Source organism: Thamnophis sirtalis, unplaced genomic scaffold (assembly GCF_051295495.1).
Source record: "Thamnophis sirtalis isolate CommonGarterSnake01/CBP01778 unplaced genomic scaffold, rThaSir2_p1.2 scaffold_12, whole genome shotgun sequence".
NCBI classification, from domain to species: domain Eukaryota; kingdom Metazoa; phylum Chordata; class Lepidosauria; order Squamata; family Natricidae; genus Thamnophis; species Thamnophis sirtalis.
This window is the reverse complement of record NW_028261392.1, coordinates 37,509,569-37,523,198: the sequence shown is the minus strand read 5'-3', so window position 1 is coordinate 37,523,198 and position 13,630 is coordinate 37,509,569. Positions and strand designations below refer to the sequence as shown.

The 13,630-nt window shown below is 44.4% G+C and overlaps 1 protein-coding gene across 1 annotated transcript in view; it reads left to right on the top strand.

Annotated features, from left to right (window-relative positions):
• OCA2 (OCA2 melanosomal transmembrane protein) overlaps window positions 1-13,630 on the top strand; it is a 210,584-nt gene that overhangs the window by 122,917 nt on the left and 74,037 nt on the right. The window contains exon 17 of the mRNA XM_087726964.1: window positions 3,548-3,656. Within this exon, the coding sequence (XP_087583090.1) occupies window positions 3,548-3,656 (109 nt within the window). The remainder of the gene's footprint in view (window positions 1-3,547; window positions 3,657-13,630) is intronic.

Genomic DNA, 13,630 nt, shown 5'->3' with positions numbered 1-13,630 from the left:
TAGGTCATATACAAATAACTAAAAGGTATTTTAGAACACTTTGTTTTACTTCACAAGACTATTTTTGTCTGAAATAGAAACTGGTTTGTTGCTTTGCCTTTCAAAAGAGTCAGTGTCATTATGCAATTGTATTGTAATTCTTTATTATGGTCAATCTCAGTAAAATCTCAGTAAAGAATAAAATAAAACTAAAACAGTAAAACATCAAAAACCAAAGGGGTATAAGGAACAAAACAGACTACAATAAAACAATACAATCATGTTGCAGAAATCAACTTATGAGAATACAAGCAATACAGTGGTGGGTTCCGGATTCCATTCCAACCAGTACGGTTGGAACAGCTCCGGAGTTACCCACATGCACATGCACGGCATGCACGCATGGCATGCATGGACATGCACATGGTGCGCACATGAGCTCTAGTGTCAAATGACACTTCCACAAGCCTCCACGATGCTTCAGCTGCTCCGCAGAGCATCGCGCAGGCACATGCACGGAAGCACCAACAGCATAAAGCACTGGTAAGGAGCGCGGGCGGGCGGGTGGGCCCTCTGGAGCATCGTACCGGAATGGTATCCGGTGCTCTGGGCAGGATCCGGTATGCCCGTACTGGGGCATACCACCTGCAACCCACTACTGAAGCAATAAAACAAAAACTGACTAATATTTAAAGGATGATATGTGTGGTGGAGGAAAAATACCACTTTCCATTTAACCAAACCACAGCAGCAGAGTATCTGTATCTGACATAGTGCCTGTTATGTATAAGTGCTGTTCTGATGAATCAATCTGGGGCAGAGTTAAAAGAGGTATCAATCTAGAATCCCTACATAGTCATAAGCAAACTAAGTCCAACTTCCCTTGAATTCTGTTGACCATTATCTAACTCCAAGCAGGTGATAACCATTAGTTGAGACTGTACACAAACATAAGTAGCAATGAATCAGTTTAATTGGACCTTCATGTCTGGATCTGATATTTTGTACCTAATAGGAACAGATATGGGGGTTTGGAGAAGAATGTTGAGGGAGGCAGCGAGTGCCAGAGGACAACAAATAGAAAGCACCCCAACACCCCAACACTTCTTTGCTGCTTGGCTGAAACTCAGCTCATTGCCTAGGCAAAGAAAGCTGGTTCCTCTCTTCTAGAAAGCCTTCTCCAGAGGGAAGCAAGAGGTCAAAAAGTACACACTAAGAAGTTGCTTATATACACATAGCTGAGGCTGGAAGACTTATTTAGAGAGGAGAACAAGCCTCAAACTGTTGCTGACAGATCAGTTTACTGCCTTGGTTAGATATTTGATATTGAACATTACTTAGAGTTCTAGATTTGGACAGATGAGGCTGTGTCTGTTTATGTATTCAACCATTGTCCTTAAACACTCAAGGGACCGAGGAGAATAAATTTCAGCAAGTTCTTTAGATCTCTGGAGTATGCAGAATTTGCTTTCTGTTACTTGCTAGCCAGCTCCCCACCCTGCTCTCTGCAAAACTATCTATCTGCCTCAGGATGATTCTACTTTTTATTATTTTTTAATTATATTTATATGCTACCCATCTTACTGCCAAGCAACTCTGGGTGGCTAACAATAATATAAAACCACAATATAAAATGATGAAAGATTAAAAACATTCAGCAGACAATAACTAGTGAGAAAACTGAGTTTCTTGAGAATTTGATTAAAAGATAAGTTGAAAATCAGGCACATATACTTTTATAAAAAGCACAATATAAAATAAAGTGACCCTCATTTTACATGGACAAAGCTGGACTGCATATGGCATTCCTTTAAGCTTTCCTTAAAATTGCTCAGTTAGACTTTCAGTACTTTGAAATATGGTAGCAATAAGGTTCTTCTAACTTTTGATACTTTAGTTGACCCAAATATCTGGCTGGGATGATGCTGATTGGCCTTCTAAAAATATATCTTTATAGGGTTTGACCATGGCTATAATGTATTGCCTTCCTGCCAAGTTAGATGGATGAAAATCGAATGCTAAATTTTTTTACAGAAAGATACTATAATACTGCATTTTCTGTTCTATAGATCTTTTCTATTTTATAAGAAATTATCAGGTGGATGTCACTGTGGATAGTCCTAAATAGCAAAAGGATATGCTTAACCAAGATCCATGTCTGCAGAGCCACTTTGATAACACTAGCAGCTTTGTGGAGAGCTACATTGAATCCACATTGGGCCATTTGAAAAATTTTCTTTAAAAATTTTGTCCCAATTCTGGTGATGCAGAATTGCCAACTTGTCATAGTTAGATGAGCCATACTTGAATTGTCACACTTGGGTTGTTAGTAAAAATTGTTCCATATTTTGTAGAGATAAAATAATACAGTTAATGATGAGATCTAATGGCTGATGCCAATTTCTTAGAGTTGTGCAATATATAATTCAGATGGGAACTCTGCCTGCTGAATGGTTATTAAAGCAGCTGCATCTATTTCCAGAATTACTTGTTTGTACAAAAATCCATCCACATGTTCCGAAGTACTATTTCTGAACTGCCTCTTAAATAAAGCATCATTTAATTCATCCTAATTTCTGAGCCATTTTATATTTCCATTAGCTAATATTTACTTAAAAATGTTTTAATAACATATCTGATTTCATTATGTAAATGGAGAGAGAATCCAATTCTTGTGAATTAAAGAAGTCCTCAAAACTGCTTTATGCATTAGTCTTATATATGGAGAACATGGTAGCCTCTTCAGAGCTTCTGGAAAAGAATGCCTAGAGATTGGCTATAGATATGTGGTAAACTCTCTTTCTAATCTGGGATTTGATGGACAGCATTCCTAACTGTACATTTTAGTTTAATGCGGTTATCAATTTCTTGCAGATCTTCCCTGCAATGGAGGGTTAGGAATAAAGTGCAATTTTCTGTTTTTCTTATTCTTATAAGTTACCTAGAGGAGAATTTATGGATCTTGAATACAGATAGTTTCCTAAAGTGGAGGTCTATGTCAAATTATTTATTTCATTTGTTTCTAAATGCATGTTTGTGCCTGGGAGAAAATCACATTATCTACTATATACCATAATAAATGAATAAAAGTAGAAGAAAAATACAGTGCTCTACCTGTCTTTTAACCATAAATAACACCATTTGTCAATAACCTGTCATAGTAACTGTCGAGAGGCTGTTTAGTCTTGGACTGTGTGGCTCTTGGTAGTTAAACATTATTATGGGACTTTCATTCTGGTGTTTCTGTTCCTGCTACAATAAGAAAAAATAATGAGATCTTATTTTATTTGTATGATAAAAATGAAAACTTCTTCAATTGAGATGAAAGACTTGCTGCTGTTCCCAAGATTGTCAACAGGGTTCTGCTTGGAAATGTAATACAAATCTCTAAAATGTGTTTCATTCTAAATTTAAAATATTGTTTTCACGCTTTAGATGTTTCCCCTGCCATTTTAATGAAAACATATATTACAATCCTATTTGGTGCTGACTTGGGAAACATGCTAGTATGAAGCTGGATATTTGAAGACTATTTTCACTTGATTCATCTATTTTCTCTTTTGAACAGCACAGAATAACAGACAAGTTGCTTCTCATCAAATGTCTGATGGTTTTAGGAATTGTTATTCTCATGTACTTTCTCAATCCATTCGTTCCAGGAATTCATTTAGATCTTGGTAAGCTCCATTTGGATTATTTATTGGTATTTAAATATATTCTGTTTTTGTAGGAGAAGAGCAGGCAAAGTTGGGGGGCAGAGTTAGGTGCATCATTAGTTTAGAATCATAGTGTTCCCACAAGCACTCCAAGTCTTACCCCTCCTGAATCCCATTGACCCTTATCATTGACCAATTTGAAGTTTAGTTGACCAGATTCTTATGTATGGACTTGAATGAATCTTCTATGCTACAACCTCACAAATGGTCCTGATTTTTTGTGTCTGACACCACAAGAGCTGTGGTGGCGCAATGATTAGAATTCAGTACTGCAGGATACTTCTGCTGACTGCCGGCTTACAGCAGTTTGGCAGTTCAATTGTCACCAGCTCAGGCTTGACTCAGCCTTCCATCCTTTTGAGGTCATTAAAATGAGAACCCAGATTGTTGGGGGGAATATGCTGACTCTGTAAACCACTTAGAGAGGACTGTAAAGTACTATGAAGTGGTATATAAGTCTAAGTGCTATTATTATTTAAGTGCAGTGCTCTTAAGTGCATGCAGGTTTTTTTGTGTGTGTGTGTTTGTGTGTGTGTGGTACTTCAAGACTATATAATTCTATCTCATTTGTTGAAGGCTTGATGATATATTTTTTATATTACACTATAAAAGATTTAACTATTTTCTCTCTGGTTTTCTTGTTCCTGGGTTCTTGACAATTAATCATATAAACTATAATTGATATATACTGTAGTTTATATATTGTGCTACTAGTGCTACAACTGCTCTACCTTTTAAAACAATGGAAAATAAGATTCTTTTTCTAAAGTTCTTGGTCTGGATTCATATGGATTCTTAACAGAGGTAGATTTTGTTCAATTATCTTTTAAAAAAATGTACCATAGGTTGCATTGAAGACATTTTATATAATACTTTAGAACACAATTTAAGTTACTCTACATACTTGGGTTGCAGAGGACACTCAGGAATACATTCTTTTCATGTATAATTTTAATTTTCTGTGAATGCATGTAAAAGGGAGCCTAACCATTTCTCTGCCTTTCAGAGCAGTTATCTTTCAAACTGGTGTAGATGCATAAGTAGAACCCCGATTAAGAAAGGGGGCTTAGTAGAAACCTTATTGTATCTCCTAATTATAGCTAAAAGGCTTAGAGTGGGAGGCACCGTGAGTGGCACCGTGAGCTTAGAGTGGGAGGCACCGTGTTACGGTGGTTCTCCTCCTACCTCTCGGACAGGTCACAGTCGGTGTTAGTGGGGGGGCAGAGATCGTCCCCTAGGCCCCTAAATTATGGGGTGCCTCAGGGCTCGGTCTTATCCCCCCTACTATTCAACATCTACATGAAACCGCTGGGAGAGATCATCCGCAGGCACGGGATTAGATACCATCAATATGCGGACGATACTCAATTGTATCTGTCCGCCCCGTGCCAACTCAATGAAGCGGTAGACGTGATGAGCCGGGGCCTTGAGGCCGTTATGGACTGGATGAGGGTTAACAAGCTTGTGCTCAACCCAGAAAAGACCGAGTGACTGTTGTGTTTTCCTCCCAAAGATTTGGCTACTATTCCACCAATCAGGCTGGGGGGTCAAATTCTATACCCCTCAGAGAGGGTTCGCAACTTGGGAGTCCTCCTGGATCCACAGCTGTCATTTGACCACCACTTAACGGCTGTGACCAGGGGGGCATTCGCCCAGGTTCGCCTGGTGCGCCAGTTGCGACCCTACCTGAATCGGGAGGCTCTCACAACAGTCACTCGGGCCCTTGTGACCTCTAGGCTGGAATACTGCAATGTGCTCTACATGGGGCTGCCCTTGAGGAGCATCCGGCGACTTCAGCTAGTGCAGAATGCAGCCGCGCGAGTGATTGCGGGTGCACCCCGATTCACCCGCATAACACCTATCCTCCGCGAGCTGCGCTGGCTACCTGTTGATCTCCGGATGCGCTTCAAGGTGCTATTAATCACCCATAAAGCCCTACATGGCGGTGGATCTGGATACTTGAGAGACCGCCTTCTGCCAATTACATCCCTGCGACCGATAAGATCCCATAGATTAGGCCTCCTCCGTATCCCATCGGCCAGCCAGTGTCGGCTGGCAACTACAAGGAGGAGGGCCTTCTCAGCAGTAGCCCCGACCCTTTGGAACGAGCTCCCCGTGGAGATTCGTACCCTCTCCACCGTCCAAGCCTTCCGCATAGCCTTGAAGAACTGGCTCGCCCGTCAGGCCTGGGGATAGGATAGTTACCCCTCCCGAATGATGAATGTATGTTGCTTGCTATTTTATTACATGTTTCTGTCTTAATGTCTGTATTCCCCCTTCCCAGTTTTGTGTGAGCCGCCCTGAGTCCCCTCAGGGAAAAGGGCGGCCTACAAATACTAATAAAATTCTAAAAAATTCTAAATTAGAGGCCTTTCTCTATGCAGTGAAATCTCAAGTTAGTAGACCTGGGTAAAATGGGTGTTGCATGGAATGTACCAGTTTTTGTCATCAATTAACTTGATTTGTTTAATTACATAATTAAACCAGGGATGCAAATTCTAATATATAAATAATACAAATGGACAGAAATTGGATGATTTGCATCATTTGCACAATGATGTCATTAGGCAAATAATGCAGATTGCAGTGCAGTCAATGCCAGATCCTATGAATAATGGACATCCCTCCCCACAATTAGTGAAAATGAGTTTTTGCTCTACTTCAATTTCAGTGTTAGTTAGAGACTGCTTTTAGAAGCCGAAAATTACAGAGGGAAATCCAAGCTCAGGACCAAGGAACATAGAGGTGTGCTTTTTTATATGCTTTGCCAGCCTTGAAATATACAGCTCCTGCAACATTTAGTGCTACAAAAGAAGTACTGCCTTTATTTTTTTTAATGAATTGCAACTATTTTAATATCTGCTGATCAATAGGATATATTAACTGTTTCAATTCTAAAGTATCGTTTATCAGGGCTAGCAAAAATATTTTAAGTATAGAGGTATACGGTACATTTGAACCTGGGAGAGGTTTTAAGTTGTTTTGATTTTAATTATTTTTGTTAGCAGCTTTGAATACTTTTTATCAGAAAAGCAAGATTGAAATACTTAGTTACCTAATTTTTGATAAATCTATGCTAAGAGATTCACATGGCTATCACTAAATTCAGTCTTTGGAAGATAATTACTTCTATCTGTGGAAAGGTACTAGATTAGCACTATGACTTAGGTTTTAAACTAAATATACTTTGAAATCCTACAAAGCTTGCAGTTCTTTTAATATTAAAGTCTACACCTCTACAGCTGGTTACCATCTGACTTCTCTTATCAACATCCTAGTTTTAATTTGATTTAAAAGTCATTCTCTTCCCCCAGAGAATATGTTAGCTAGAATTTTTTTGAGAAGAGCAGGGACTTCTCACAAACCTATAAATGCAAAGGATATTTAGGAGAAATTGGGGGTATTATATATGTGAAGCTGAAACACAGTTTGCATGTTGGAAATGAGTTTCTTTATGCATGTGTTGCCAAAATATTCTTTTTCTATTGATAGTGACAGCAGAGAGGGCAGTGTAATGAAAATACTAATTGTCTTTTCCTGATGCATATTTTAAAGATGAAATAGAACTTTAGCAGAGGAATGGGAGAAAAAAAGCATTTATTTTAGATTTGAGAACCATCTTATCTAATTGCATATTTTCAAATAAAATACATGGATCAAAACTTAATTACTTTTGAAAATTGCAGATCTTCAAATTTTGCTAAACCCTTTGCCAATTTAAAAATGTGTTAGGAAAAAATCTACATCATAGCTATCTGGTATAAATCTGAGCAAAGAAAGAAGGATGAAATACGTGTTGTGATATAATAAAATAAACTCTGCCTTTTATGGTGAAATTTTAAAGGAGACATTGGCTTGTTTCACAAGGCTAGAATGTATGTTTCATCATACTTGAGAGACCGCCTGCTGCCAATTACCTCCACTAGACCGATTAGATCCCACAGATTAGACCTCCTCCGAATTCCATCTGCCGGCCAGTGTCGACTGGCGACTACCCGGAGGAGAGCCTTCTCTGTGGCTGCTCCGACCCTTTGGAACGAACTCCCCGTGGAGATTCGAACCCGCACCACCCTCCAGGCCTTCCGCAAAGCCGTTAAAACCTGGCTGTTCCGACAGGCCTGGGGCTAAAGAGCTGTTGCCCCCGTCTCGAATGGTATGATTGTTGTGTGTTTTAAATTATGTATTGTCATGTTTGTTTTTTTAATTTTTTGTCTGTACCCCCCCTTCCCAGATTTGATTTGTCAGCCGCCCTGAGTCCCCTTCGGGGGAAAAGGGCAGCATATAAATATAATAAATGAAATGAAATGAATGAAATATCTCCTATGAATGTTTATGCTTAAGGTGACCAGATTTTCAGATTGGTAAAGAGGGACACCTTTGACCGGGGGGGGGGGGTTTGATTAAAAATTTTATACGAAAAAATTATACAGAAAAATTATGGACTGTGCCGAAATGGATAAATTAACGAAAGAAATACAACTGGGTGAGCTCTCCGGTGCCCCACGCTTTCCTGCCTCCTTCCATCATGAACCGGATCACAGACAGTGGTCACATTGAGGAAATGGGGATTTTATAGTATCCTTCCCCTGGAGTGGAGAGGAAATGGGGATTTTGCAGTATCCTACCCCTGGAGGGGGGAAGGAATGGGGATTTTATAGTATCCTTCCCCTGGAGGGGGGAGGAAATGGGGATTTTGCAGTATCCTACCCCTGGAGTGGGGAGGGAATGGGGATTTTATAGTATCCTTCCCCTGGAGGGGGGAGGAAATGGGGATTTTGCAGTATCCTTCCCCTGGAGTGGGGAGGGAATGGGGATTTTACAGTATTCTACCCCTGGAGTGGGGAGGGAATGGGGATTTTATAGTATCCTTCCCCTAGAGGGGGGAGGAAATGGGGATTTTGCAGTATCCTACCCCTGGAGTGGGGAGGGAATGGGGATTTTACAGTATTCTACCCCTGGAGTGGGGAGGGAATGGGGATTTTATAGTATCCTTTCTCTGGATGGGGGAGGAAATGGGGATTTTGCAGTATCCTACCCCTGGAGGCGGGAGGAAATGGGGATTTTGCAGTATCCTACCCCTGGAGTGGGCAGGGAATGGGGATTTTGCAGTATCCTATCCCTGGAGTGGGGAGGAAATGGGGATTTTATAGTATCCTACCCCTGGAGTGGGGAGGGAATGGGGATTTTAAGGTTGCAGAGGACGTGCCTCTTGTCGGTCGAGGCATCGGCTGCCCTCCCTTCTTCTGCCTTATCTCTCCGTCTGTCTACCTTTGCGTTGGGAAAGAGGAGCAGAGTGGGAAAGCAAGACGGATTGCCATTGTCAGTTGCCAGGCTTCCCGCAGGTTGGCTGGACGCCGCCCCTGTGCTCCTGCCCAGTAGCAGCAGCAGCAGGGCTGGCGCCTGAGTGTATGGCGGAGACACCCACAGCCTTCTCCAGCTCACTGATTCTCCCCAACCCCGCGATTTTCCTCCTTTCCAGCTGGGTGGCGGGAGCGCCTGGGATCTCCCTAGGTCAAAGCCAAGAGGAAGGGGGGAGATTCCATATGAAGGCATCCCAAGGCTCTACTTTAACCCATGCGGGAAGTTTGGGGGGGGTTTGCATCTTTTCCCTGGCTTCTCCGAGCTTCGTTCCTCCCGCTTCCGCTCCTTCAGCTGGAGACAATTACACACACACACCCCCCAAAGAATCCCAGGCACACAAACAAGCAGCTTCCCCACCGTGGGCTTTGTTCTTAACCGACAGCAGGCAAAGGGAATAGAGAGAGGCGGCGGCGAGGCTACCTTTTGCGGGGAGAGCAGGAGCTTGGCCAACCGTGGAAAGGTGCCCCGGGGCTGGGATCCAAGGTGCGCTTAGCTAGGCGAGGAACTTGTGCGGACATGCCGGGGCGTGGGAACTGAGGAAAGGAATAGAGAGGGGGGCATGTGGAGAAGAAGAAGCATGTCGAGCTGTCATCGGGGCTGCTGAAGCTTGCGAGGGAGATCTAGAAGCAGATGGGATGGGACTTGGAGTCCTATGATCTTGGCGAGTGGGGATTCCTGTGATGGGATTTGGAGTCCTAAGACACTGGCCATTGGGGGCTGCTGTGATGGGATTTGGAGTCCGATGCCCCTGGCGATTGGGGGTTCCTGCAAGGAGATGCGGAAATAGGGGGGAGGGGTATGCACAACCCCCCGACCCCCTTCTTTAGAAGAGCCGGAAGCATTAGAGGAGGGGGCTTTGCACATCCCACCTCCCCCGAAGCCCAGCGCCTGCTTACAGCAGCCCCAGATTGCCAGTGTCTTAGGACTCGGCACGCTTCTTCTTCTCCACATGCCCCCCTCTCTATTCTTTTCCTCAGTTCCCACGCCCCGGCGGGTCTGCACAAGTTCCTCGCCTAGTTAAGCATGCCTTGGATCCCAGCCCCAGGGCACCTTTCCATGATTGGCCAAGCTCCTGCTCTCCCCGCAAAAGGTAGCCTCGCCGGCACCTCTCTCTATTCCCTTTGCCCAATGTCGGTTAAGAACAAAGCCCACGGTGGGGAAGCTGCTTGTTTATGTGCCTAGGATTCTTTGGGGTGTGTGTGTGTAATTGTCTCCAGCTGAAGGAGCGGAAGCGGGAGGAACTAAGCTCGGAGAAGCCAGGGAAAAGATGCAACCCCCCCAAATTTCCTGCATGGGTTGTAGATCCCTTGTAGGGGGAGGGGAGGGAGGGGAGGGGAAGAGGCTCCATGGGTGGGGGAGGGGAGGAAAATGGGGGACGCTGCGGAGGTCAAGGAGATGAAGAAGACTTTCATTGTGCCAGCCATCAAACCCTTCGGATCACTACGATTTCGCCGCCGCCAGTTGCAAGGAGTGGGAAGGAGAGGAGGGAAGGAGGGAGGGGGGAAGGAAAAGAAGAAGGGATCTACATGGCTCTCCAGCCGGAGGGAGCCGCGCAGGGGGGAAACGGGCATCTGTCAAAACCCTGGATCCCGTCTCGGCCTCGGGTGGCTGCGGCAGAAGCAGCGAGCTTTCCCCGCTGCATAGGGATGTGGGTAAAGGGCTCGGGCACGTGGGGGAGGGGGGAAACGGGCATCTGTCAAAACCCCGAATCCTGTCTCAGCGTCGGGTGGCTGCGGCAGAAGCAGCGAGTGCGGGGGCGACGCTTCACTGGGAGCGACCTCTCTTTCCCTGCTGCATAGGGATGTGGGGAAAGGGCTTGGGCACCAAGTTTTCTCTCCCCCCTTCTTTCTTTCTCTCTCTCTGCTCTGGGAAAGGAGCAGCGCTCTGGCGAGCCCTGAGAGATTCCCCCATTCTCTCTCTGTCTCTCTCGCTCTCCCGGCCCTTCCAAGCTGAGGCGGCAGGGGCGGGAAGAGGAGTCTGAGGGGGAGGGAGGGAGGAAGGGGAGGCGGCTGTGGCGGCTGGGCGATGGCCAGCAGCGGCTGAAGCGGGGGGAGGGAGAGCGAGATTTTGGCAAGGCGGCTGCGGGAAGGACCGAGGGAGGAGGAGAGGACGGGGCTGCTTGGGAACGGAGAGGACCAGGGCACGGAGGGAAAGAGCAGCGCATGCCCAGCCACTGCCGCCTCCACTTCAGAAGGTTCCTCTGGCAGATTGTCTTCCCCACGCCACCCTCGCTCTGGTAAAGGAGCAGCGCTCCGGCGAGCCCCAAGAGATTCCCTCGTTCTCTCTCTCTCTCTCACTCTCCCGGCCCTTCCAAGCTGAGGTGGCAGGGGCAGGAAGAGCAGTCCGAGGGGGAGGGAGGGAGGGAGGGAGGAAGGGGAGGCGGTGGCGGCGGCTGGGCGATGGCGGGATGGTGGGAAGCGAGGCGCCGCCAGTGGTGGGAAGCGACCATGAGTCGAAAGAAGGGAAGTGACCACGAGGGAAGGTGGCGGGGGGACCCGCAGCTCGGTGGGCATCTCCTCGCGGGACGGAACGCTCTCTGTCTCACTCGCTCTCTCTCGCCGCCGCCCCATCCTGTGGCTGCCACCATGGACGGGGAGGAGGAGGAGGTGGAGGAAGAAGAGGAGGAAGCGGGATGAATACTTTTGAGAGGGGATGGGCGCGACCTGGGAGACACAGGGAAACTCCGCAAAGGGGGAGAAGGAGAGGGCCGTCTCCTCCCCCCAGCGCCTCCCGATTCCCACTGGTAACGTTACTCACCAGTTAAGCAGCAAGCAAAAGACGAAATGAAATGAAGCGTGCTAAGCTAAGCGGACTACAGCCAATCAGTGATCTGGCTGGGATGGAAAATTTTAAGCACGTTGTGTGCTTAAAGTTTTCCATCCAAGCCAGCTCACTGATTAACTGGAGTCCAGGCCAATCAGTGAGTGGCAGGCTGGGCTGGCTTAGATTTTTAGTGTAGAACGGAACGAGCGAGCGAGCTAGCAGCTGATGGGCGGGGGAGCGAGCGAGCTGTGAGCGCCAACATAAAGTGGGGTTTTTCGAGAACGGCCCGGGACACAGGAAAAATTATGGGAAAGCATGCCAGATGCGGGACGTCTGGTCACACTATTTATGCTCTGCACAAAATGCATATATTCAATGAAAATGTGTTATGCTAAAGAAACCGTGAAACTAGTTGAAGGATTTTGACTGGTAAGATCCAGAAGAGAACCTTCTTTGTTTTCACCTTGCTCTTTGGAACATGTTACACCCGCTCCTCCCCAAGGTGAAGCAAGCCTCCTTCTTCTGGCCTTCCAAAAGAGTGTTAAGACAAGGCTCTGCCAACTGGCATGGGGATTGAGGATTGATATGAGATCCTTGGAATGGCTGGTGAAGTCAGGCTGCTCCCTTTCCCTTTTAAAACATGTAACATTAGGTTGAATTATTCAGATTTAATAGATTCTGGCTTTATTGTTATTTCTTCAGAAAGCAGTTGGCCTATTTATTGATTTATTTACCTAAGAAAGCTGGAGAAATTAAACACTCTAATTGGAAAGAGCAACAATAGAGCCCCTTTGGCATACTCCCTGCTTTAAATGAATGACACTGAATGCATTATGCAGAAAACAGGGGATATTGTATCTTAATAAGGAAACAACTATAAAATGGCAGGATTTGCACATGTAAGTGCTTTTTATTTTTCAGTTTTGTTGCTGCTTGGACAGCTATGCAGGTTAGCTAGATTTTGCAGTAATTTCCCACAGTTAAATGAATGAACATAATAGACTGATTACCAAGTAGCCATGTGTGACCTTTTCCTGAAGCCCTGTCTAGCAATGATAAAATGTTTATGTTACTCTTGGGTGTCTCATGTGCTCAACTAGAAATTACTTCTGAAATTTCAAAATGAGGAATTGTGAGAGCTGTATTAGCTTGTCCTTATTAAAATGACTTCACTGTTAGGGTCTATATTTTATCTTGTTACCTATTCTGCATTATTTGTAAGGTAAAATTGGGACATATATTTAAAACTATATCGACGTATGGCTAAGGATTTTTGCTGTGAGATATACATGCACAACGATGCCTCTGCATGCCTTTTTTTTCTCCTATTCATTGCAGACAAAATAAGATTGGTTTGCAAAGTACAATATGCCTTAGCAAGAAAAAAGTACAGAATTGTTACTGACTACCTTCAGTAATTGTTACCAACCACACTGATATCAGAAAGACTACTTCTGTGCCATGACAACTTAGCAAAAATTATGTCATGGTGTCTAACAAACATATGTGTTGTATATTTGCATGAAGAAATTGTCAGGCTTCTGTCCTTTATCCTCCTTGCCCACACAAACAAATGGAAGTTATTCATCTGAAACCCCAAGAATATATCTATTCAAAATATGTACTTCAAAAAGAAGCTAATTATATTTATTCTGAACGCTTTTAAATTCATGGCAACTATGCTACCAGTAGATCAGCTAATGAACCAAGTCAAGCCCAGATTAAGTTAATTTCCAAATTTGCTTTGCTTTGCAATAGATTTCCATTCCTTTACTATGAAGTCAGAACCATTATGCTCAATGGCTTTTCTT